A 25370-nucleotide genomic window follows, 5' to 3' on the forward strand; every position below is an offset into this window, starting at 1 on the left:
AGAGAAGGGGTGCCCTCTCACTGAAGTGATCTATGCGGACCGAGCACGACAAGCAAACAGTTTCTTTCTGGTGAGTAAAATTCTAATTTCGAAAAATAAACTGGGTTTATTAAGGTTAAGGGATTCACTCATTTTGTAAAAAGTGAGGAGCAGACGTGCTTGCATAGCAAGGTTTTGGAAACCGGTGTTGAATTCAGAGAAGCTTCAGGGTTTGGAACCAATAAAAAAAAGTTAACTGGGTTTAACAGTTTTTTAGTTAACTGGGTTTAACAGTTTTTTAGTTAACTGGGTTTAACAAAGTCAGGGTTTAGAACCACTGCAAAAAAAAAGAAAAGAAGTTGAATTGGGATAAACAAAGTATATATAAGATATATGGAGTGTTTATTAATTTAAACACACCTTTAAGATTGAGCTCTGACGTCGAGTTTCATGATAATTATAACTATTTTCATAAAAAAGTAATAGAATTCTCAAGTATTTAATACCTGGAGGGGTATAACTAGAGAGAAGTGTGTGTCTAGAGATTTGAATGATATTTCTCTAAAGGTATTAGGATGCACTAAGTGTATTTAGAAATGTTTTAACCAAAATATAAAAAAAACATTTATAAAAAAAAAAAGGGGAAAAGAGGTATTCTAAAAAAAACCTCCTATTAGGAGAAGTAACTACGTTAGATAGAATTGGGTTTATTAAAACTAAATATAAAAGAAAATAATCTCAAATCAAAACTCAAATTTAAAAAAATATAGATAAATAAAAAAGATATAGATCAAATAAATTAAATAGGAGTTAGGAACATTTTTATTTTTTCTCCCGTACCAGTAGAACTTTTGGTCTGCAAAGAAAAATGGGTTTAAACATCAGTAAAGAAGGGAAGAGGAAAGATTCTGTAAATTCACCACAGCCTACCTCTCCTAATGTGCAGTACATGATAAAGAATTACGGCAAATGTTGTACTGAACAATTCAGCGAATGGGTTGAGAATTGTGGCTTTCCAAGCACGGGAAGTTTGAGTTTGAATCAGTTACAGCAACTCAAAGTTAAACTACTTGTGAAAGAAGAGCGGAGTAAAGATGATAAGCAAAAAAGAAAAAAGAATAAAAAAGTATTTGTACCAAATTGGGCAGCGTATGACTGTTGGGTCACAGAAGCAAATATCAGAGATAGAAAGCAGAAGGCAGGGACTGATGTTGTCTCCAAGTGTCAGTTTCTCCACTTAGATCCTGATCTCGACTCAGCTCCGCCAAAGGGGAGACCACAGCCGGCAGCGGTGCTGGACCAGCCGAGCGCTCAGCCGCCACCGCTGCAGACGGCGCAAGCGGCAGTTCCAGCCGTCTCTCAACTCTACCCAGAACTCGACCTCCCCGCTGCGGAGGGACAAGACAGCCCTCCAGCCTACAGCACTCCGTGGTCAGCAGCTCACACTCCGAATCGCACCCGAAGAGGTAAAGATTACGGTTTAAAAACATCCGTGCAAGCACCGATGGTGGAGGTGGCCGCAGGAGATGGAAACACTCAGCTGATCTATAGACCATGGACATTCACGGAAATGAAAGAATCCACCGTTTCATTCCTCCCACAAGTCCTAAGTGGGGGAACACAGTATGCAGTGCAATTGGAGGCTTTTTGCAAACAGTTTAAACCAACGAGTACTGAACTGCAGAGACTGTTGATGACGCAGATGGGGATTCATTTTTCCAAAGTGACGAGAGTTTTCCCCGCACGGGAGCGGCGATTGGTGGATCCAGACTGGGCCCATGCTAGTAACCATGAATATGGACAATTCATAACTAATCTGTGTGAGGAAATAACAGAAAAGTTTCCCGCAAGAATGGACATGAGTAAAATTTCCATGTGTAAACAAGGTGAAGATGAGACTGTGACCGATTATCTCCACAGGCTCTCGGAGGTCCACACTACAAATAGTGGCCTTGAGAGGCCGGATGCCATGGGGGGGCAGAATCGTATCACCCCGTGGGAAGCTCACTTGAGGGATCGCTTCATCCACGGCATCAGACCGGAGATCAGTGAGATGGTGAAAACAAACTGCATCGCCTGGGAGTCTGCAAATCTCGGGAAAGTCGAAGTACATGCCACCCATGCTGAAAAACTCTTGAACAGTAAGAAAAAGAAAGAGAAGTCTGAGTTTACAGAGCAGCTACAGATGGCTCAGCTGGCGGCGTATCAGACACAAGGCCGCGGCAGAGGGAGAGGTCGATGGAGGGGAAGAGGACGGGGACGTGGAAGATCTGACGCTTGTTTCATTTGTGGCAAAGTTGGACACTGGGCAAGGGACTGTCCTGATAACCCGCACACAAAGTGCGATTGACTGGCGGGGGAGCTGAGGACAGATACGGATCCAGGTGGTGAAAACGTTGAGACGGAGAGGGAGTTTGAACCCTCACATCAATATCGTAAGAACACTGACACACACACACCATGTAAATTAATGTTGGACACAGAGCAGATGATTACGAAGGCTATTCATCATTGTGAGTTTAAGCAGGAGATTAATAAAGAGAGGCTCATTGAGCTTTATGCTAAATATTCACATGATGCATATAAACAGATGCCGGAACACACGATTGTAGTGAGTGGTAAAGACATCACATTTTTGGTAGATTCAGGGGCCACAGAATCAGTCATTAAATGTGGAGAGTTTGATATTACTCCTAAAATGAGTGCCAGAAATCTCAGAACGATTGGAGCAACTGGTACTACAGTGACAGAGAGATATACTGTACCATTGTCTTGTCATGATGAGGTTGAAGGGAGCTTTAAACATTCATTCTTGTTGTCACCACGGTGTCCAGTAAATCTTATGGGTAGAGATTTGATGTGTTTGATGGGCATTATGTTAATCTCAACATCACAAGGTATAGTCGTAAGTAGAGTTCCACAAACATCAGTGTTTGTGAAACATGGTAAAGAGGATTTAATATATTCGTATCAATGGAATATTCCAGACTCTGATCTCACTGCTGTAAACAGCACTCTTCTGCAACAGGCAAAATCACTTAGTACAGATGTATTAACAGATGTTATGACAACACAAAGCTTACATTGTACAGCACACATCTCCGTTGGATCAGTTCATTTGTTTGAGCAAAACTGGTTTAAAGAAGGCCAGGTTGAAGACAAACTTAGGCTGAATTGGCTATACTGGAACAATAACCACTGTGTTGTATCAGTAGCTCTAACTGACTCACTTAAACAAGATTTGCTTGAAGTGTCACATTCTGATCCTTATGTTCCACTAATCAAACCCAGACAGGAAGAATGGAAGGACTTGGAAACTTGGACCAAAAGGTGTAATGCAGCTACTGGATGGGAGAAAACATCTGATCCTAATATTGATTTTCACAGAGGTTTGAAGGTTAATCGTAGGAGATTTTCTGCAGTGATAAATGTAATCAGGAGTGTTGAACTCATTCCTGATATAGATTTTGTCAATGTTAAACATACACCGCAAATAGGAAAACCTCTTGATATGAGTGATGAAGGATTCAGTTTTGTGTTAAACATAAGTGACATTCCTGAATTGAATCAGGTACCGTCATGTGTGTGGGCTGAGCACAAATATGATGTGGGTCTAATCAAAGGAGCAGACCCAATAGTGATAATCCCTAAATCATCATATAGACCATGTCAAAATCAATATCCATTGAAAAAGGAAGCAGTGGAAGGTATTAAACCAGTCTTTGAATCTCTTTTAAGGGCTGGGGTGATAGTTCCATGTGAAAAATCTCCTGTTCGAACACCTATTTTTCCTGTTAGGAAAATGAAGGAATCTGGACAACCACAAGGATGGAGATTTGTGCAGGACTTGCAAGCAGTTAATGCTGCAGTACAGGCTCGTGCACCAAATGTTCCGAATCCTCATACTATTCTTTCACAGGTTCCATCTGAGAGTAAATGGTTTTCTGTGGTTGATTTGTCAAACGCATTTTTCAGTATTCCCATTCACCCCGACAGTCAGTTCTGGTTTGCATTTTCTTTTGAAGGAAAAATGTACACATTTACACGCCTTTGTCAGGGGTATTGTGAGTCACCCACAATCTTTAATGCAGCCTTAAGGGACAATCTGGAATCACTGGATCTACCAGCAGGTAGTGCCCTTTTGCAGTATGTGGATGATTTAATGATCTGTTCCCCCACAAAGGAGACATGTGTACAGGACACAGTGGCGTTACTCAAACATTTAGCTACAAATGGTCATAAAGTTAGTTTGTCTAAAATGCAATTTGTTTCGGAAAAAGTTACCTTTCTGGGTCATATAATCACATCAGAGGGTAAAACCCTCTCATCCAAACGAATTGAAGCTATTCAAACTATCCCAAAGCCAGAAACAAAGAAACAAGTCATGAGTTTTTTAGGGATGACTTCGTATTGTCGGCAATGGATTCCACATTATGCTGAAATAGAGGCACCACTATCAGCAATTGTGTATGGAAAAGGCCTCACTGCAAATAACAGAGTCACCTGGACAACTGAAGCTGAGAAAGCTTTTGTTGATTTGAAGTTAGCTATGCAATCTCCTCCGACATTAGGACTACCAGACTGTACCAGGCGCTTTACACAGACTGTGGATGAAAGAGGCGGGTATATGACATCTGTGCTGCTGCAGGACCATGGGGGACGACTGAGACCGGTAGCTTATTTTTCCTCACGACTTGACTCTGTGGCAGCAGGACTCCCAACTTGTCTTAGGGCTGTAGCAGCTGCTGAGAAAGCTGTGATTGCATCACGTGATGTTGTGGGTTATGCTGATTTGACGTTACTGGTGCCACATGCTGTTTCAATGATTTTGCTTGAACAAAAAACTTCTCACCTTTCAACAGCTAGATGGCTCAGATATAATACAGTGTTACTTGAAATGCCAAACATCACTATTAAGAGGTGCACTGTTCTTAACCCCGCTACTCTCCTCCCTACACCAGGTGATGGAGAGCCACATGATTGTGTTGCAGTAATAACTGAAATTTGTTCTCCCAGACCAGATTTACAGGATGTACCACTGGTGAATGCAGACATGGAGCTGTTTGTGGACGGCTCAGCATCAAGGGATCCAGCAACTAGTAGAAACCAAGTGGGTTTTGCAGTAACAACTTTGTATGATACAATCATAGCTGAACCACTCCCATCACAGTATTCTGCACAGGCTGCAGAATTAGTTGCATTGACTGAAGCATGCAAATATGCAAGAGACAAGAGTGTCAACATCTTCACTGATAGTAGATACGCATGGGGTGTGGCACATGATTTTGGCAGACTTTGGGCTAATAGAAAGTTTTTAACCTCTACAGGTAAACCCATTACACACCATACCCTGGTTGCTGCTCTTCTTGATGCTGTGTTGCTACCTAAACTGATTGCAATCTGTAAATGTGAAGCGCATACTAGGGAACTTGACTCAGTTTCACGGGGAAATGCAAGAGCAGATATTGCTGCAAAGGCTGCAGCGAAACGTAGCCTGCCAGTTAATGATGCTTTTGTTTTGGATGTGCCCGTGACACCTAATGCTGATTTACAGGAGCTGCAAGCGAGGGCAACACCAGAGGAGAAGGTTGTTTGGAAGAAAGCAGGCTGTTCTGTTACTGACGGAATTTGGTGTGGGCCAGATGGAAAGCCTTGTTTACCTAAATATCTGTTTCCTTATTATGCTAAGTTGATACACGGTAAAGACCATGTGTCAAAGGGGGGAATGCAAGCAGATATACAGAAGTATTGGTTTACAAAAGGATTTTCAAACTACTCAAAAAAATTCTGTCAGAAATGTGTAATTTGTGCTACGAATAATATTGGTAGAGGAATCCATACTGCACAAAGTGCACATCCAGCACCAAACGAACCATTTGATCATTTACAGATGGATTTTATTGAACTAACACCAAGCGAGGGAAAGAAGTACTGTCTTGTTGTGGTTGACATGTTTTCCAAATGGGTAGAGGCTTTTCCCTCATCGAAACAGGATTCTTCAGCAGTGGCAAAGGCACTTCTGGGGGAATTCATTCCTCGGTGGGGAATCCCAAGAAAGATATCCAGTGATAATGGTACTCCATTTGTAAGCGCAGCTTTAAAGAGTGTTGGTGAGTATTTGGGTATCGATATGCGACAACATTGTGCTTACCATCCTGCTAGTGGAGGAGCAGTGGAAAGAGAAAACGGCACATTGAAAAACAAACTGGTCAAATGCTGTGAGGAAACAGGGCTGACATGGACAAAGGCATTACCTATTGTTTTAATGTACATGAGATCTAGAGTGAGAAGTAAGAATGGTTTGAGTCCTTATGAGATTCTCTTTTCACGTCCAATGGAGACAGGAATCGGTCCTGTTAAAAGGCAGCTTCCTCAGACCAGTCAATGTGAAGATGAAATGTTGCGATATTGTGCAAATCTTTCCTCTGTTCTCTTTGATATCCACAGGCAGGTGAAAGACGCCCTACCAAAATCCATAGACGGTGAACTGCATGATTTGAAACCAGGAGACTGGATTGTGGTGAAGGACCTGAGGAGGAAAAGCTGGAGAGCACGCCGGTGGAACGGGCCCTATCAAGTTCTTCTCACCACGCAGACGGCAGTGAAGGTCGCAGAGAGGGCAACCTGGGTACATGCAAGCCATTGCAAGAGGGTACCTGAGCCAGGAGAGGATTCTTCAGGACAGAACGTGCGTTGATGTCAGCAGGTGGTGTTTCCAGCCTTCGATTGTTTCATGCCCGCAAGGAAAGGGGTGTGGAAACCATTAGAGTTACAAGTCTCTAAAATTCAGTGACACACTGATTAAGAGGGTTGCAAGAGGAACACTGCTGATACTCAATGGCGCCGACGGACAAACAGTGGCATCTGATGGGGCGGGCGGTGCGCAGTTGGAAGGAAGGGAAGTGCTCCCTGTTCTTGCTGACTGTCATCTTCGTCCTACCACTGCTGCTGTGGAAAACAAGCCAAAACAACTCGAGCATAAAAGAAATAACCAAAAGAGAACTTTCGTTTGACCCCTATGATGAACAGATAAAACCTGAAAATAATGCATGGTATGAGACCATGAAGGTAATCGCTAGAAAAATCACTAATGAGAGCTGTTATGTCTGTGCACAACTTCCTCATGGTGTGGGTACTACTCTCCCACTTAAGACCATCCCACTAAACACCTCAGAGACATTAGGAGTACTGATAGCTTTCACTCAGGGGCTTTCACTAAAGAACAGGACTGTGCGAGACATGAATAGTAAACTTAAACTACTGAATATCAGTGTAGTTAATTATGGGGGTTCCACAGCTCGATTCTGGGACATGTCTTTGGTGGCAGATCAGGAAATTCACCAACCTGTGATGACAATAAACCCCACCGGACAGTTAGGCACTGTTTGTTTTACTAGACAATGTTTTATGGCTGAGGATCACTATCTGGGAACTTCACCATGTAAGCAAAAAGTTATAGCTACTTGTGGTTTGAGATGGGATCGGGAACCATCAGAAACATGTAGAGGTAACGTGCCATTTGTTGCTCAGTTAAATTTAACTAATACCATCAGTTTAAACAGACCAGGTCATGACAACCCGGTTGTTAGTATGCCTTCTAGTGATGGGTATGGGTCTCTGAGGGAACATGTGTGGGTGTGTGGGAAATATGTTTACCAGTCACTCCGACCGGGGTGGTGTGGGACTTGTTATATTGCCAGACTAGTACCTTCTGTTACCTTGTCACCTAACCTCACCCACTTCCATACAGATTATCCTCACTATTATGTGCCATCCAGACATAAGCGTTCCACAGTAAGAGTGTCTCCAGGAGAAAAAGGATTCGGAGGGTTCTTACCTTGGTGGGGAACTGTGAACAACGCACACAAGATAGATGAGATTGCTATGGAACTGGAGAATCTAACAGCCCTAGTGGGGGAAGGTTTCTTATCTCTTTCTCCCAGTATTCAGGGTATCAGGAATGTGGCTTTGCAGAACAGAGTGGCTTTGGATTTAATGCTCGCAAGTCAAGGGGGTGTTTGCCACATAATTGGGACCGATTGCTGCACATACATACCTGACATTTCTGATAATATGACGCATATAGTTTCCCATTTGAATGATCTATTGTTCAAGGAGAAAAGCAAAGACTCTCAAATTCCTGAAGGATGGAATTGGGGATCATGGTTTACTCTAACGGGTTGGAAAAATGTATTGTTGAAATTTTTGACGCCTATTCTGATTTCATTTTGTGTATTAGTGTTGTTTGCATGTTTTATTGTTCCTTGTGTTAAGACTATGGTAACTTCCCTCATTAAGTCTACGATTGGGCAATATGTTCAACTTCCTGAAACTAATCAATCCTGGACGCTTCCCTTCCAGGATGATGAGATGATTTAAAATTGTATAGAGGATGTTGAGCCTTAAGGTCTCAAAGGGGGGAGATTGTGGTGGGAATTTTAACATTTGGGCATTGATTGATGGAAGGAACTACTTTGATGTATAGAAATATGAGCAAATGGATTCTCTTAGTTATCAGGGTGTTTCTCAAAGTAACTGATGTTATATGACTTCCTCACTTACAGGGTCACCTAACAAAGAGGTCACAGGAAAGGGGATGTGAGGGGGTTGTAAAATGTTGATAAGAGATGCTTGTAAACAGATGTTCACTCAAGGAGCCTGAGACCGAGGAGAAGACAGGATACTGATCACCTATTTCTAAAGATCAAAGAGGTTAATTGATAAACATGTGTTCCTCTCACAGGAGGAGCTTGTGAAGGTTTAAAACTGCTGTGTCTTCTGTATGTCATTGCTCATTGTATGAAATCTTTGCCGTGATTTGTACTGTGATGCCCATCTGCAGATGTAGAATTAAAACTCCAGAAAGAACACTTGCTGACTTGTGCTTGATTATTGGTAAAATTCCACGACAATCGTTATATTTGGTGTTGGAGCTGAATGTGTGACTCCATCTGCAGAACTCTGCCACGTCAGGTCACATTTATACAGTCCAGTCACAGGGTTGGTTTATAGATCTAGAGAAATACAGCTGCATTGTGATGCATCATTTGACCGTTGTGTATTTCAATAACTGCTGAGATTTGCATTTCCTTCTTTTCTCTGATTAGACGAGTGTTTGATGCATAAAATGATCCAGGTAGAAACAGTAACAGTGTTTGACCACAAGGTGTCAGCAAAGAGCCAGAGTACCTGGCTGCAGACAACATGGTTTTCCCATCAAGTCTAAACTGGAGTAACTGGAATTCCACCATAGAAACTACTTTCTATGAAAACAAGAAATAAAACTGATATGAGTGTAAATTCTATTTCACAGAAAACTTGACCAAAGCCTTGATTATCTTTTCATTGGATTTATTTGACATGTAAGTTGTGATTTAGTGTTTTATTCACATACAGTATAAAACAAGTTGATCTCAAAGGTTATTGGAGATTCGTGATGTTAAAAAAAAAAAATGTATTTTCTTCTGCAGAGAGAGAGAGAGAGAGAGAGAGAGATTTTGATTTTGATTTTGAAAACCTTTATTTTCAAAAACTATTTACAAAACACTGTCCATGTTTCAATGGATATGTACAGTACGCTTCAGAACAATACTAAAACCTACCTAGAAAGTCATATTAAATATTAAAAGCATCTCCTATTATTATCCTACTCTATTTCTCACCAAACTGTCTAGAACCATTCTGCAGTGTATTAAACAAGTAAACAGAGTCTTTTACATTCATGCAAAGCATTGAAAACCGTCTCTGCTTATCCACAAAAAGGGCAAATTCACTTGACTTTTGGGATGATGATGGATATAAAACTGTTAACAGCGATGACTCCGTATACAATCCTCCACTGCAGGTCACCAGATCCAGTCTCCTCCTCCACACTGGGTCAGACCTCACATCCAGCTTGCTTCTGCTCATGGTTAAAACACAACATCCATACATGGCTCTTCCTCTGGCTGTGTACAGGTCCACTTGTTTCCAGTCATTTTTATTTAATAAAGGTCCTGAGAGCCCATCCAGACTTGGATTAAAACCCATCTCCGGAAAGGGGTAGCTGTCATCAGGGGTTTCCGTCCCAGCAGAGTGTTCCCTCAGCATCTTCACCTCCTCGTCTGCGAGTCTTTTAATCCATTCGTTCACAAAGTGTTCTTCCTGTCGCCTGGACCTCTGCTCGATGAAGGACGCCACCGCCGGGATGTTGGTGAGTCCAGGACCTGCTGCATCGACCATCGTGCTCAGGGTTCCAGCTCTGGCGGTGCACAGCCTGCTGGTGAGGCCTGGTACTGCTCTGGACATCCAGCCGGGCTCCGTTGATCAGCGGCTCTTCTTTATTCATCATCATCATCATTATTTTTCTGCTGTCTGATTTTCTGAACAATCTTTCTTAGTCTGTAGATCTCCTGGTCAGTGAAACCTCCTCTGCCTTTACTGCTCATGTGCAGCCGGGCAGAGTTTGAAAACTGTTGTTTATCAGAGAAATATTCCTCTATTTTCAACCCCTTCATATTTTTTGTTCTTTGGAGAAACACTTTCATCTTCGCAGCACTGTATCTTCTTGTGCTCTTCTGGCTTTCTGCCCTGAAGTCAGATGAATCAGTGTCAGCAGAGTCGGTCTCCGTGCTGGACTCTCCTTTCTTCACTCTCCCTTTTTTAGCTTTTGAGCTTCCTCGTTTGCTCCAGGTCTTCCTTTTTAGACGAGGAACTTTAATCACCTCTTCATCTCTCTCCATGTCAATATCGCTACCTTGGTCCTGTAAGACCCCGCCTGCCTCCTTCTGTTCCCCCTCACCTACCTGATCTGCCTGTTGGACCCCCCCCCCTGTCCCCTTCTGTCCTTTCTTACTCTCCTGACTTTCCTTTGGTACCTCTCCTGTCCCCTCCTCACACACCTTATCTTCTTTTGGAACCTCTCCTGTCCCCTCCTCACACACCTGATCTTCTTTTGGGACCTCTCCCTTTTGCTTGGTGCCCTTCTTTCCCACAGCTAAAACACTTTGTATTGTTAGAGGTTACAAAAATCACATAATCAAACTCATCCACTCTGATTTTGACCACCAGGCTCAGGTCCTCAGTCCTGTTGTTAAGAAGCATAAACAGATGTCTTTTGTGGGACACCACGTGTTTTAACAGAGGGGACTTGCATCCTGAGGACACTTTTTTTACCTGAGACACTATCTTACCGTGTCTCGATAGTTCTCTTTACAACATCTCATCTCTAATGAACGACGGGACGTTAGAAAGAGTCACTTTTACCGCCGGTGTGGCGAGAGGCAGAACAGATACAAACGTGTCGTTCACTTCAATCCCGTTCGCCACCACTGTGTTCACCTTCTCTACGCTGTCCAGGAAAATGACAGGCCCACGGCCGGCTGCAAACACTCACAAACACAGCTAACACCTCCTCCGTGTACACCGCAACACCACGAACACTATAAACCGACAACACACTATATAACTATAAACAGAATTACCACTCAAGCTTAACGTGTGTCCAAGTACAATCCTCCACTGAGGACGCTGCGTCTTCACAATGTGCAGGAGCCGCACGACAAACACAACACACAACAACACACATTTATTATCTGTTTGCCAATAACCAAAAGTTTTATTTTATAGAATTAACAATTCAGAAAAGATGTGCATTTATTTATATGTTTTACTTAACTTTAAATCCTCTATTCGAGCGCTGTATATTTGGTTGTTTCTGTGAATAAGAAGTTATTGGTTAAACTGTCAAATATCAAGTCTCAATTACATTTCTTTGTGATAAGAGTTTGACAGTGAAGACATTTTCTTTTTTGACATTCAACATTTTTTACGTCTTAATTTGGAAACTGACAAATATCTGTCAGATGTTCAGAAACTACTCATGTGTGTGTTTGTTATTCCTTAATCAACTGCCCACTGGCTGGGATGACTGCTCGTCTGGAGCAGCTGGAGAACCAGCTTCTCACCAGGAAGTGAGCAGGACGCCACAAAGGAAGAAGGACAGCGTGAGTAAGAGGAGGAAGAGGAGGGCACATCCTGGAGAGATCCTTTAGAGCAGGAATCAGAAATCCCTTCTAATCAATGGAGCATCCAGTGTTTCCACGAAGCCTTGGGGGCCTTCAGTAGATCTGCTGATCTTGTCCTTGATGAGGACGACATTTATCTGACAGTTTGTGATTAGGATTCACTTTTCTGGTAAAGATGTAAAAAATAAATAATTTTTACACTTATTGCCTTTAAAAGACAACAGCGACAACAATCTACGATTCAAAATAAACGTTTGTATAAAATAGATGAATATTAGCAACACTATGCAACTTGTATTGACCCACAGCGCCCCCTACAACAACATGTGGTGATTGATTGTTTGGCTCTGTGTTCGAGCGATGACACGTGTCCCACTCACTGAACTGAAATATTACCCATGATCCTCTGCTTCCTGAACCTGAAGAGCTGCAGCTGTAACAAATCCACCAAACTGTTCAGAATTCTTCATGTTTCACAGTTTCCTGCTGAATCTTGGAGATAAACTCTGGTTGTTAATAACTTCAGAGTGTTTCTAACTGATCTCAGTTCAGCTTCACTCTTCAGCTGCAGCTGCTTGAGACAGTTTGTGACTCTCAGTCAGTTCTTCTCTCAGGAGATGGAACCCACTCACCAGAGTCACAGAGAACAGACGCTCAGGGAGAGAAGGAGGAAACTTTCTCTTGTTCACACTCACACATCAGACTCACTTTCACCAAGCTGCTGCTTTCAGGTGGAAAAGTTGCATAGTGTTGATTTAAATGCATATTTGTGCCAACCTACAGTTTCCATGTCTCATCCAACAATCATAGAAATCCTCCAGACATCTAATCGTACATCATCAGATACAAACAGGACCAGAGACGTGTTGGTGTCTTTGTGAACTGGATGTAATCGATGTAGATATTAGATATAAACATAAAGAGAAAACCATGAGCAGCAGTTTTCAACAGTCACGAACCCTCCATCTGTTTCTGTTTGTTCCCTATTTATACTTGATCTGTTTTGTACGCTTTGTTAAATATGATGTATTTATAGCATTCTTTTTACCAACAGTAGAATAGTGATTAAAGAAGTCGGAGGGGGGGAGGAGTTAGTCAAATGAAATGTTGTGGCCACTCCCATTTTTCATACGTCATGGTTTTTTGTTTTCCAGGTAGAAAAGTCATTTTAAATCCTGTCGGGCTTCGTAGTGAGAAGTGTTGAAACAAAGGGAAGTGTAAAGTTTCACTGGAGCTGTGGTCTGGTGTTGATTGAGGTGTTCATATTATTATAATCAGTATTTTACTCTGAATAAATGACCTTTCTTACGTAAAATCATTATTTTCTTCACTCTGCGCTTTCTAAATTTCATCCAACAACAGTCTCCGCATGTTTGTTGAATAATGAACTGAAATCTGTCAGTTATTGGGAAGCGTTCCTGTTAATTCATTACTAATTAATTCATATGACTAACTCTTGCAATGTTGTATAAAACAAAGACAACCATAAATTTATTCTCCTTTATATTTGAACACCTGTTATGTTTTTGTATATTTTCTAGTAACTTTACTTTTTTATATTTTTCTGGAGAATCATTGTAACAAAGCACAGACGACATTAAAAGAGTGAAATCTTTCACAGCCGTGAATAAGGTCAAACTCAGAATGTAGACTTGTGTTTTGTCTTCTGTCCTTTGTCTCGTTACGTGACGTCTTAATCACGTTTTAACTGCTGTTGGACTTGTCACAGCATTTTGTGACATCAACAGACAACAGTTACAATGAATGAGAACACATGACCTGAGTTTGATCGTAAACAAGGAGAAGACGTAATGTTATAGCATGTAAACAGGAATATGAATATTAAGCATTGAGCCGAACAGAGGAAACCAAAACTGTTTTGTTTTTCCAGCGGTATCACATGACACATGAAGGTGGGGAAGTAAACCTATGACCTCACACACAGTCAAAGCTCAATGCTGGAGTGAGGAGAGAAAGGAGGAGCCACTGTCTTCAGGACCTCGTCTCTCAGACACTTTCTGTCCCTTGTCTCTGCTGTGAACCTCCCATCATCAATTATTTCCCAGCATGCAGCTGTTCCCAGAGGCTGCTACAGTCTCCCCCTGGTGGTTGTTCTGAGGTGGTGCTCGAGAACACACAACAGAACTCTTCATCTACGGTTGTATAAAACGTCCTCGGGTCAGTTTTCTATTAAATATGGTAAAATGTTTATGAAACAGTTTCATCAGAGACTTAAAGATGCTCTGCTCTTCATCGACTCTTCTTCATACTGTAAATGTCTCATTCACATTTCTTCTGCTTGTTTCCATTATGTCAAACTGGTGATTTTGTTCTTTTACCTGCACCAAGGACGAGATGTTTACACCTGTTTGTTTGAAGAGGAAAGAAAAGCTGAGTCATGATTCCAGTGAAGTCGGTGGAAGGATGTTTATTGAGCATTAAAGCAGAGACAAGTAGAAACAGAACTTTTCTCTCTGAGATGTTTTTCTCCTCGTTACATCTGGTTTGTCACAGAGGAAATGATCCATGTGTTTGACTCATAGACTGAATATAAAGGCTTTGACTGGGATGTGCTGCTGTTATACTGCAGTGCCACCTGTGGGTCAAAAGTAGAAAAACCACCACCGCTCTGCACCTGATGCAGAAATTAAAACTTCCCATTTTTAAGTCCAGAGTTTTGATCTTTTGTGTCAAAGACAAAACTCTGATTTTAAACTCAAAGTGATTTCAATGTGTTTAACTTTGTGTTGAACGAAATCAATTTGTGACGTGAATCCAGGAACTTTAAGATCATAAACAAACATATACACAGAATGTGGTTCTACACACATGGAGACAGACTGAGGGACAAAGGTGGACAATAATAAAGACAAACTTAAACACACTGTATGTGACCCTTTATAGAGGGTTTATATATTCTGCTTTGTTGTGTCATTTCAATAAACACATTCTTCATGTGAATAAACACAATCGGGGCAGGAAGGTTGCTGGTTTGAATCCGGTTCAGATGGGTCTTCCTGTGTGGAGTCTGCATGTTCTCCACGTGTTTTCTCCAGGTGCTCCGGCTTCATCTCACAAACACATGCAGATTAGGGGTTGTGTAGATTGGAGACTACACACAAGCTGCTGCTGCTTCAGCCTCTGGATCCTCAGGACACAGCTCAGCCTCCGTCCACACACACTGTCCTCTTCACACTCAGATCCAGTCAGCCAACCTCCACCTGTTGAGAGAAGAAGACATCAGTGTCACAGAGACTCACTTCATCAGCTGTGAGTCAGTGATGCAGCTCATCCAGTAGAAAGAGCAGCAGGGACTTCAGTCCTGTTCAGAGGTGGAGCAGCTTCCTCTCTGCTTCATGTTCACGTGTTGGAATGAACACGCTAAGAGCTCAGTGTGTGTCCTCTGCATGTCAAAGTGCAGAGTGGACACCTGAGAGGTGGATTTACTGCTGTTACAGGTGAAGACATGTTTCACTGTGTGTTGATGAACATCTGCTTCTGACAAACTGGGACCAGATGAGACAGATGGACCTCAGCAGAGGTTCTGCTCTGTATAAAGAGCTCCTGGTTACCATGGTGATGAGGAGAGGCTTCAGTCCCACTGATCTCAGAGCTGTGACAAAGATCCACCTGATCAGTTCTTCACTGATGAAGTGAGAGGACAAACTGTCTCAGATCAGATGAAGACGTCTCTGTCCCTCGTGTGAGGCTGTCAGCTGTGGTCCAGCTTCACTTCCTGTTCACATGAAAACAACAACAACTGTCGTCTTCACGTCAACTCAATCACATGATCCCAAGCAGCTTGTGGCTCGTCTGATTGGCCGACTGGTGTCTCTCTGTGTCTCTGTCCAATCCTGACGTCTGTCCTCATTGTCCTCTCACAGCTTCACTGAGGCCTGAACTACGAGCTTTAGTTTGAAACACACTGTCTCACTGACTCTGAGGACAAACACTGTCTCACTGTCTCTGAGGACACACACTGACTCTGAGGACACACACTGTCTCACTGTTTCTGAGGAAACACACTGTCTCACTGTCTCTGAGGACACACACTCTCTCACTGACTATGAGGACACACACTGACTCACTGTCTCTGAGGACACACACTGTCTCTGAGGACACACACTGTCTCACTGTCTCTGAGGACACACATTGTCTAAATGTCTCTGAGGACACACACTGACTCTGAGAACACACACTGACTCACTGTCTCTGAGGACACACACTGTCTCACTGACTCTGAGGACACACACTGATCCTGAGGACAAACACTGTCTCACTGTCTCTGAGGACACACACTGACTCTGAGGACACACACTGTCTCACTGTTTCTGAGGAAACACACTGTCTCACTGTCTCTGAGGACACACACTCTCTCACTGACTATGAGGACACACACTGACTCACTGTCTCTGAGGACACACACTGTCTCTGAGGACACACACTGTCTCACTGTCTCTGAGGACACACACTGTCTAAATGTCTCTGAGGACACACACTGACTCTGAGAACACACACTGACTCACTGTCTCTGAGGACACACACTGTCTTAATGTCTCTGAGGACACACACTGTCTCACTGACTCTGACACCCAGCGTCTCACTGACTCTGAGGACACACACTGACTCACTGTCTCTGAGGACACACACTGTCTCTGAGGACACACACTGTCTCTGAGGTCACACACTGTCTCGCTGACTGAGGACACACACTGTCTCACTGTCTCTGAGGACACACACTGTCTCTGAGGACACACACTGTCTCACTGACTCTGAGGACACACACTGATCCTGAGGACAAACACTGTCTCACTGTCTCTGAGGACACACACTGACTCTGAGGACACACACTGTCTCACTGTTTCTGAGGAAACACACTGTCTCACTGTCTCTGAGGACACACACTCTCTCACTGACTATGAGGACACACACTGACTCACTGTCTCTGAGGACACACACTGTCTCTGAGGACACACACTGTCTCACTGTCTCTGAGGACACACACTGTCTAAATGTCTCTGAGGACACACACTGACTCTGAGAACACACACTGACTCACTGTCTCTGAGGACACACACTGTCTTAATGTCTCTGAGGACACACACTGTCTCACTGACTCTGACACCCAGCGTCTCACTGACTCTGAGGACACACACTGACTCACTGTCTCTGAGGACACACACTGTCTCTGAGGACACACACTGTCTCTGAGGTCACACACTGTCTCGCTGACTGAGGACACACACTGACTCACTGTCTCTGAGGACACACACTGTCTAAATGTCTCTGAGGACACACACTGACTCTGAGAACACACACTGACTCACTGTCTCTGAGGACACACACTGACTCTGAGAACACACACTGACTCACTGTCTCTGAGGACACACACTGTCTTAATGTCTCTGAGGACACACACTGTCTCACTGTCACAGAGGACACACACTGTCTCTATGACCCTGAGGACACACTGTCTCCCTATGTCTGAGGACACACACCGTCTCACTGTCTCTGAGGACACACACTGTCTCTGAGGACACACACCGTCTCACTGTCTCTGAGGACACACACTGTCTCTGAGGACACACACTGTCTCACTGCCTCTGAGGACACACACTGTCTCACTGTCTCTGAGGACACACACTGTCTCTGAGGACACACACTGTCTCACTGTCTCTGAGGACAAACACTGTCTCACTGTCTCTGAGGACACACACTGTCTCTGAGGACACACACTGTCTCACTGCCTCTGAGGACACACACTGTCTCACTGTCTCTGAGGACACACACTGTCTCTGAGGACACACACCGTCTCACTGTCTCTGAGGACACACACCGTCTCACTGTCTCTGAGGACACACTCTGACTCTGAGGACACACACTGTCTCACTGTCTCTGAGGACAAACACTGTCTCACTGTCTCTGAGGACACACACATGGACCTGTCTCCAGGAAGCTGACTGAGGTCATCTGGTGTTTTGGGGACAGGATGAGTCTGGAGACATTGAGATGTTCTGGGTGAGTTAGAGATCAACTGAACCAACCAGACGTTGATTTAAACTTCCCTTATCCGTCCCTTTAAGGAAAGTGTGAACCACACAACAGTGTAGAGTCACTGTGGTCAGTGGGCGGAGCTTCTATACGGGTTGATCTCCAACTTAACCTGGATCAGGTGAGCTGTTCATCAGAAGTTACCATGGTGATTTACCTCGTTAAGAAGTGGACGAGCTTCATGGAACTGAAAAAACTAAACCTGAAGTTCACCTGATAACCACAAATCCTGCTTGGTAGCACAGACCCTGGATCTGTGATACTGACTGTGTTTAGTAAAATACTGATGAAAGCAGCGTGGACTGACTCCATCCATCAACTGACCTCAGAGTCTCCAGTCGACAGGTTGGACTCTGCTGTAGATCAAGCAGCTCCTTCACTCCTGAGTCCTGCAGGTTGTTTCCTATCAGATCCAGTTCTCTCAGATGAGAGGGGTTTGACCTCAGAGCTGAAGCCAGAGATGAACAGCTGATCTGTGACAGACTGCAGCTCCTCATCCTGGATAAAGAATAAAACTTAACTGTAAATTAAACTGAGTTCATGTGTGAAAATAACAGGCACATATTCATGTCAGCACAGACTCATAACATGGAAGATAAATATGAAATCTGACATGTTTGACTAAAAACAAGTCCAGATTCAGCACAAATAGATTATTTGGACCCGGTCTCTGTCCTGCAGATCAGTTTAGGAAATCCAGAACTTAACCCAGTGTTTTAACAAGTAGCAGAACATTTAAAATGTCACAGATTAACAAATGAATGGATTCAACATATGTAAGAAGAGGAATTATGTTTAATTAGAATTAAATTAGATAAATTGTGTATAAATGCAGTTTTATATATATGAGATCTACAAAAGTCAGTCAGTGAACTGACCTCAGAGTCTCCAGTCGACAGGTTGGACTCTGTAGAAAACCACACAGCTCCTTCACTCCTGAGTCCTGCAGGTCGTTGTATCTCAGATCCAGTTCTCTCAGATGAGAGGGGTTTGACCTCAGAGCTGAAGCCAGAGAAGAACAGCTGATCTCTGACAGTCTGCAGTGATCCAACCTGGATAAAGAAATATGAATATTAGAATGTGTCCTCCTGTTGTTGTGGATCGTCATCATGTCAACACAGACTCTCAACATGCTGCTGACCTCAGTCCAGTCTGTGACCTGAAGATAAATATCAGATCAGACATGTTGGACCATTGTTTCATTCATCAGCTTCTTCTCTGTGTGTTGGTCACTGAGCAGGTTTGTGTAATTAAACACTGTTTAAAGTAGGGACGGCTCCTGATGTCACTTCCTGTTTGTTTCTATACTTATCAACTGTCCAACGTGTTTCAATAAGAATGTGTCTTATTCTGAAAACCTGAGGAGGACGAGTGCTCGGCCTCAGTCCACATGTTATTTACTGACACTTTCTCAGTGATCAGGAGCAGGTGAGTGCAGGTGAATGGAGTTGATGAGGTGGACGTGACTGACAGGCTGGGTGAGGGACAGATGACTGAGGGACAGTGAGCAGAGCAGAACTGAGACAAGTTAAATAAACAATGACCCAATAAGAAAGAAAGTCTGAAAAGTGAAGAAGGATTTAAGGACCTCAGAGTCTCCAGTCGACAGTTTGGACTCTCCAGTCCAGAACACAGCAGCTTCACTTCTGAGTCCTGCATCTTGTTGTCCCTCAGTTCCAGTTCTCTCAGATGTGAGGGGTCTGACTTCAGAGCTGAGGCCACGACTTCACAGTGAGGCTCTGAGAGGTAACAACCACTGAGTCTGTTATTAAAGAAAATATCAAATCTGTGAGAATTAAATCAGAAAACACAACATTCATACAAAACGTGATCATGTGACCCTCATCCTGGTATATCCATTTTTCGTTAAAAACACCACAAGAGAATCCTTTCAGATTTGGCACAAGTGTTCATTCAGACTAACAGAGGAACTCATTAGATTCAGGTGGTCAGAGGTCACAGAACATGTTCATGACCTCTTGAACATGATATCTCAAGTCTGTCTTTAGGGGATTCCTTCACATTTTGAGTCAAAGATAAACTGATAAGACTTCAGTGGTCAAAGGTAAAAGGTATATATATATAAGGGCTGTCAAATTTAATGCGTTAATCTATGAGATTATTGTGACCTAGATTAATGCGATAAAATATTTTAACTCAGATAACGCAGCTTTGTTTACATCCGGTGTGCGGAAGAAAATCAGAACATGTTCCACAGTTGATGTGTGAAAGGGCGAGCAATTCTATGATCATGTTTTCTTGAAGTGGCGATAATCTGAGCAGCAGTTGGACCAGTTGAAAGTGGTGCAGGGAGCCTGAGGAACATGTGTGTACAGGGCGGGACAGAGATCTAGTGGTGAAAAGATAAAGGCATGGAAGACCCTGTGGAAGACCCTGAGCCCAGTCCCAGAACACCAAGGCAGCACACTGTCATGTGGTCAGTCCACAGGACCACCGGGACAAGTCCTGGTTAGCTTCCACAGAAACATTACATGGACACATTGTCCAGCATTGGATTGTTTCTCTGTCAGTACAACTTCAGTCACATTGAGCCTGACTCGGTCCTCAGCGCTCATTCTACAAACATCTCTCAGCTCAGTATCAGTGTTCACTGTTAGGAACACATGTTCTGACCTTTGACCTTAAAGCTCCATTGTGGAAGATTCAGGTGAAAGGATCCATTGTGAGAAACTGAAGAGAAAAGAGTCCTAGAGATGTTTTCACAAGTTTCATCTGAATTGAACTAGTTGTGGTTTTCTTTACTTAAGAATAAGACATTTAAGTGTATATTTCTTATATTAATATACTTTATATTTAAATCCTTTATATATAAAAACTTTACATTTAAATACTTTATATCTACATCAAGAGCGGGTCCTCTCTACGGAGGCAGCCATGTCTTTTACTGTACCCCAGCCTGGACAAACTAAAGCTTTTGAGTTTCTCTGACAACTGAAGCTACCACAGGTTCTCTTTCATGTTTGGAGGGGGGGAGGGGGTATTCAGCTGCAACATGACAGTTCACCACTAGATATCAATACATTCTACATATATAACCTTTAACATTCAAACATGATGTCTGACCTCAGAGTCTCCAGTCGACAGGTTGGACTCTGTAGTATACCACACAGCTCCTTCACTCCTGAGTCCTGCAGGTCGTTGTCACTCAGATCCAGTTCTCTCAGATGAGAGGGGTTTGACCTCAGAGCTGAAGCCAGAGAAGAACAGCTGATCTCTGACAGACTGCATCTCTTCAACCTGGATAAAGAAATATGAATATTAGAACGTGTCCTCTTGTTGTTGTGGATCGTCATCATGTCAACACAGACTCTCAACATGTTGCTGACCTCAGTCCAGTCTGTGACCTGAAGATAAATATCAGATCAGACATGTTGGACCATTGTTTCATTCATCAGCTTCTTGTCTGCGTGTTGGTCACTGAGCAGGTTTGTGTAATTAAACACTTTTTAAAGTAGGGACGGCTCCTGATGTCACTTCCTGTTTGTTTCTATACTCATCAACTGTCCAACATGTTTCAATAAGAATGTGTCTTATTTTGAAAACCTGAGGAGGACGAGTGCTCGGCCTCAGTCCACATGTTATTTACTGACACTTTCTCAGTGATCAGGAGCAGGTGAGTGCAGGTGAATGGAGTTGATGAGGTGGACGTGACTGACAGGCTGGGTGAGGGACAGATGACTGAGGGACAGTGAGCAGAGCAGAACTGAGACAAGTTAAATAAACAATGACCCAATAAGAAAGAAAGTCTGAAAAGTGAAGAAGGATTTAAGGACCTCAGAGTCTCCAGTCGACAGTTTGGACTCTCCAGTCCAGAACACAGCAGCTTCACTTCTGAGTCCTGCATCTTGTTGTCACTCAGTTCCAGTTCTCTCAGATGTGAGGGGTCTGACTTCAGAGCTGAGGCCAGGACTTCACAGTGAGTCTCTCTTAGTTCACAACCACCGAGTCTGTAATTAAAGAAAATATCAAATCTGTGAGAATTAAATCAGAAAACACAACATTCATACAAAACGTGATCATGTGACCCTCATCCTGGTAAATCCCTTTTTCGTTAAAAACACCACAAGAGAATCCTTTCAGATTTGGTTCAAGTGTTCATTCAGACTAACAGAGGAACTCATTAGATTCAGGTGGTCAGAGGTCACAGAACATGTTCATGACCTCTTGAACATGATATCTCAAGTCTGTCTTTAGGGGATTCCTTCACATTTTGAGTCAAAGATAAACTGATAAGACTTCAGTGGTCAAAGGTAAAAGGTATATATATATATATATATATATATATATATATATATATATAAGGGCTGTCAAATTTAATGCGTTAATCTATGAGATTATTGTGACCTAGATTAATGCGATAAAATATTTTAACTCAGTTAACGCAGCTTTGTTTACATCCGGTGTGCGGAAGAAAATTCAGCACCTCCAGCAAGCTGCCAGCATCGCACTCACCGGTGACCACTGGACGTCACTCAGCAGTGACAATTACCTCGGTGTCACAGCTCATTTTATTGACAAATAAATGGAAATTTAGATCTTTTGCATTGGAAGTAAAAAAAACAGAAGCGCGATATACAGCGGAGAACTGCAGAGGAATTCCTCGACGCACTTCAAACACAGCCCGTCAAAAGATAAGTCCCGTCTGAATGAAAGCACAGCAAACTGCACAAGGACAGCAGGAAGAGTTGCTAGTTCAAGATGTTGCCACCCGGTGGAATTCTGCCTTGGAGATGATCAAACGGATCCAGCGAAACAAGGGTCCGCTTGCTGCCACCCTGGCTCAGCGCTGGCTGAACTGTATTTCTTTTATTTTGCCGTGTTTGTCTTATTTTGAAGGCCCGCAGCCGGAACTTCTGGGGATTAGTGCAGCAGCGCACCCTTTTTTATCTCAGAAGCAGATTCCCCCGGTCTGAGTGAGTTGTGTCGCTCTGTCTGTTAGTGTTTTAGTTAGTTTCTAATGGTTATTTTAGTGTATGAAACTTGTTTATAATATGCAACTTTTCTTTTGTAGATAACTGTGACTGTGTCCCGTTATATGTTACAGAAAATAAAGTTAAACTGTTTCACTAAGCATGAGTCAAGTGAAGTGAATGAAGAAAGCAGCAGTGCAAACAGAGACCGTCCCACAGGCAACTCCACTCTTTCCGTCCTCTCATGTGCATTTTTTTAACTTCCTCGAACTGTGTGTTAGTTTGTGCGCATGTTCGTGTGTGTAGTCCTACTCTGCGCTGCTGAAGCGCCGCGCAGCGCCAATAATATCACATACTTTTGCTGTTATCAGCCTGCAGTAAAAACCGCATTTAATCATTTTTTTCAAGCATATACTTACTTGTTGCTCCAACATAAACTGCAACAGCGTCCCAACGTTTGTATTTTTGTCTCATATGTGCTGAGGATCATACAGCTCACTTTACTTCTCCACAGGTGATGACATGTTTAGTCGCATGTTGTCTTTTAACCGCTGGCTGTCGAGGTGGTGTCCTGTAAACGGTGTGGGCTTTATAGATAATTGGCAAACTTTTTGGAGGAAACCTGGTCTTGTTAGGAGAGACGGCGTTCATCCCACTTGGGATGGAGCAGCTCTCTTATCTAAGAATATAACTAAGTCTATCACATGACAACCCAGAGTTGGGACCAGGAAGCAGAGCTGCAGTGCTAAACACTTCTCTGCGCTCCCTCTGGATCAGTCACCCAACCGCATAGAGACTGTCTCTGTCTACCGTCCGATTCAATTATTTAAATTAAACAATAACAGAGCGAGAACTCCCAATAGTCTTATACAAATTAACACAACCTCTGGAACAACACAGGAAACTAAGACTTTCAAATGTGGTCTTTTAAACATTAGATCACTGTCCTCAAAGGCTATTTTAGTTAATGAACTAGTCTCAGACTACAATATAGATGTAATGTCCCTTACTGAGACGTGGCTGCATCCTGATGAATATGTCAGTTTGAATGAATCTACTCCCCCCAGTCATATAAATTCACACGTTCCCAGGGAACTCGGGCGAGGAGGTGGAGTTGCTGCTATTTTTAACTCCAGTCTATCAATTAATCCTAAACCTAAATTTAGCTACAACTCATTTGAATGTCTTGTTCTTAATCTTCCACGTCAATCCAGGAAACACCAACAGCCAATCATATTTGCTGTAGTTTATCGTGCTCCTGGGGCTTATACTGAATTTCTAACAGAATTCCCTGAGTTTTTATCAAACCTAGTCCTAAAGACAGATAAAATTATTATTGTTGGTGACTTTAATATTCATGTTGACAATAATAAAGATAGCCTGAGCGTAGCATTTATTTCAATACTAGACTCAATTGGTTTTAGTCAGTGTGTGCATCAACCTACTCATTGTTGTAACCACACACTTGACCTTGTGTTATCATACGGTGTCAAAATTGAACATTTAACAGTACTTCCGCGCAATCCAGTACTATCAGACCACAATTTAATAACCTTCGATTTTTCACTATCTGAATATATGCCACTAATAAAAAACTCATTTTCTAGATGTCTACCTGATAGTGCTGTAGCTAAATTTAAGGAAATAATTCCGATTACATTTAAACCCGTATTATCCGTCGACATAAACAACAAATTCTTTAAAAACCCGAGCTCTATTGAGATTGACCACCTCGTAGATAGCTCTGCAGACTCATTACGATTAACATTAGACTCAATAGCGCCTCTAAAAAAGAAATGTGTAAAACATAGTCAATTAGCTCGGTGGTATAATTCCAAGACACATGAGTTGAAACAAATATCAAGAAAATTAGAAAGGAAGTGGCGCTCCAGCAACAGTGTTGAAAATCTCCTAGACTGGAAGAGTAGTGTTACAGAATATAAAAAGGCTCTCCACAAAGCAAGAGCTGCATTTTATTCAAAACTAATAGAAGAGAATAAAAACAACCCCAGGTTTCTCTTCAGCACTGTAGCCAGGCTGACAGAGAGTCACACCTCCACCGAACCCAGTATTCCTCGATCCCTAAATAGCAATATCTTTATGACCTTTTTTAATGATAAAATTCTAACTATTAGAAATAAAATCAATCATCTCCTGCCCTCAATTGGCACTAATACCCTCCCAACAATAGAGATCTCAGAAACGGCTGAGAATCCTTCCCATTATTTAGACAGCTTCTCTCTGATCACCCGTGATCAGTTTACCAAAATAGTCTCAGGTTCTAAACCAACAACCTGTATTTTAGATCCGATTCCAACTAAATTACTTAAAGAAATTCTTCCCCTAATAGATAATTCGTTACTTAACACAATCAATCTGTCATTATCATCAGGTTATGTACCAC

At 42.6% G+C, this 25370-nt stretch overlaps 2 protein-coding genes across 2 annotated transcripts in view; one reads left to right on the top strand and one right to left on the bottom strand.

Annotated features, from left to right (window-relative positions):
* Positions 1-1964: 1964 nt before the first annotated feature.
* On the top strand, positions 1965-8849 carry LOC132999740 (uncharacterized). Its single transcript, XM_061069490.1, has 2 exons — positions 1965-2414; positions 6427-8849. Exon 2 carries the CDS (start codon positions 6817-6819, stop codon positions 8356-8358), a length of 1542 nt encoding a protein of 513 aa, XP_060925473.1. The 5' UTR covers positions 1965-2414; positions 6427-6816; the 3' UTR covers positions 8359-8849.
* A 12245-nt stretch (positions 8850-21094) lies between these two features.
* The window catches only part of LOC133000181 (ribonuclease inhibitor-like), a 40904-nt gene continuing 36628 nt past the window's right edge, over positions 21095-25370 (bottom strand). Inside the window, exons 4-5 of the mRNA XM_061070046.1 lie at positions 21830-22003; positions 21095-21293 (exon numbers count right to left, since the gene is read on the bottom strand). Of these exons, the coding sequence (XP_060926029.1) occupies positions 21095-21293; positions 21830-22003 (373 nt within the window). The remainder of the gene's footprint in view (positions 21294-21829; positions 22004-25370) is intronic.

Source organism: Limanda limanda, chromosome 4, assembly GCF_963576545.1.
Source record: "Limanda limanda chromosome 4, fLimLim1.1, whole genome shotgun sequence".
Classification (NCBI taxonomy): Eukaryota; Metazoa; Chordata; class Actinopteri; order Pleuronectiformes; family Pleuronectidae; genus Limanda; species Limanda limanda.

What these genes read in the sequence shown, in the direction of transcription:
- LOC132999740 (XM_061069490.1), top strand. Translation starts at nt 6,817, where the DNA reads ATGGCGCCGACGGACAAACAGTGGCATCTGATGGGGCGGGCGGTGCGC.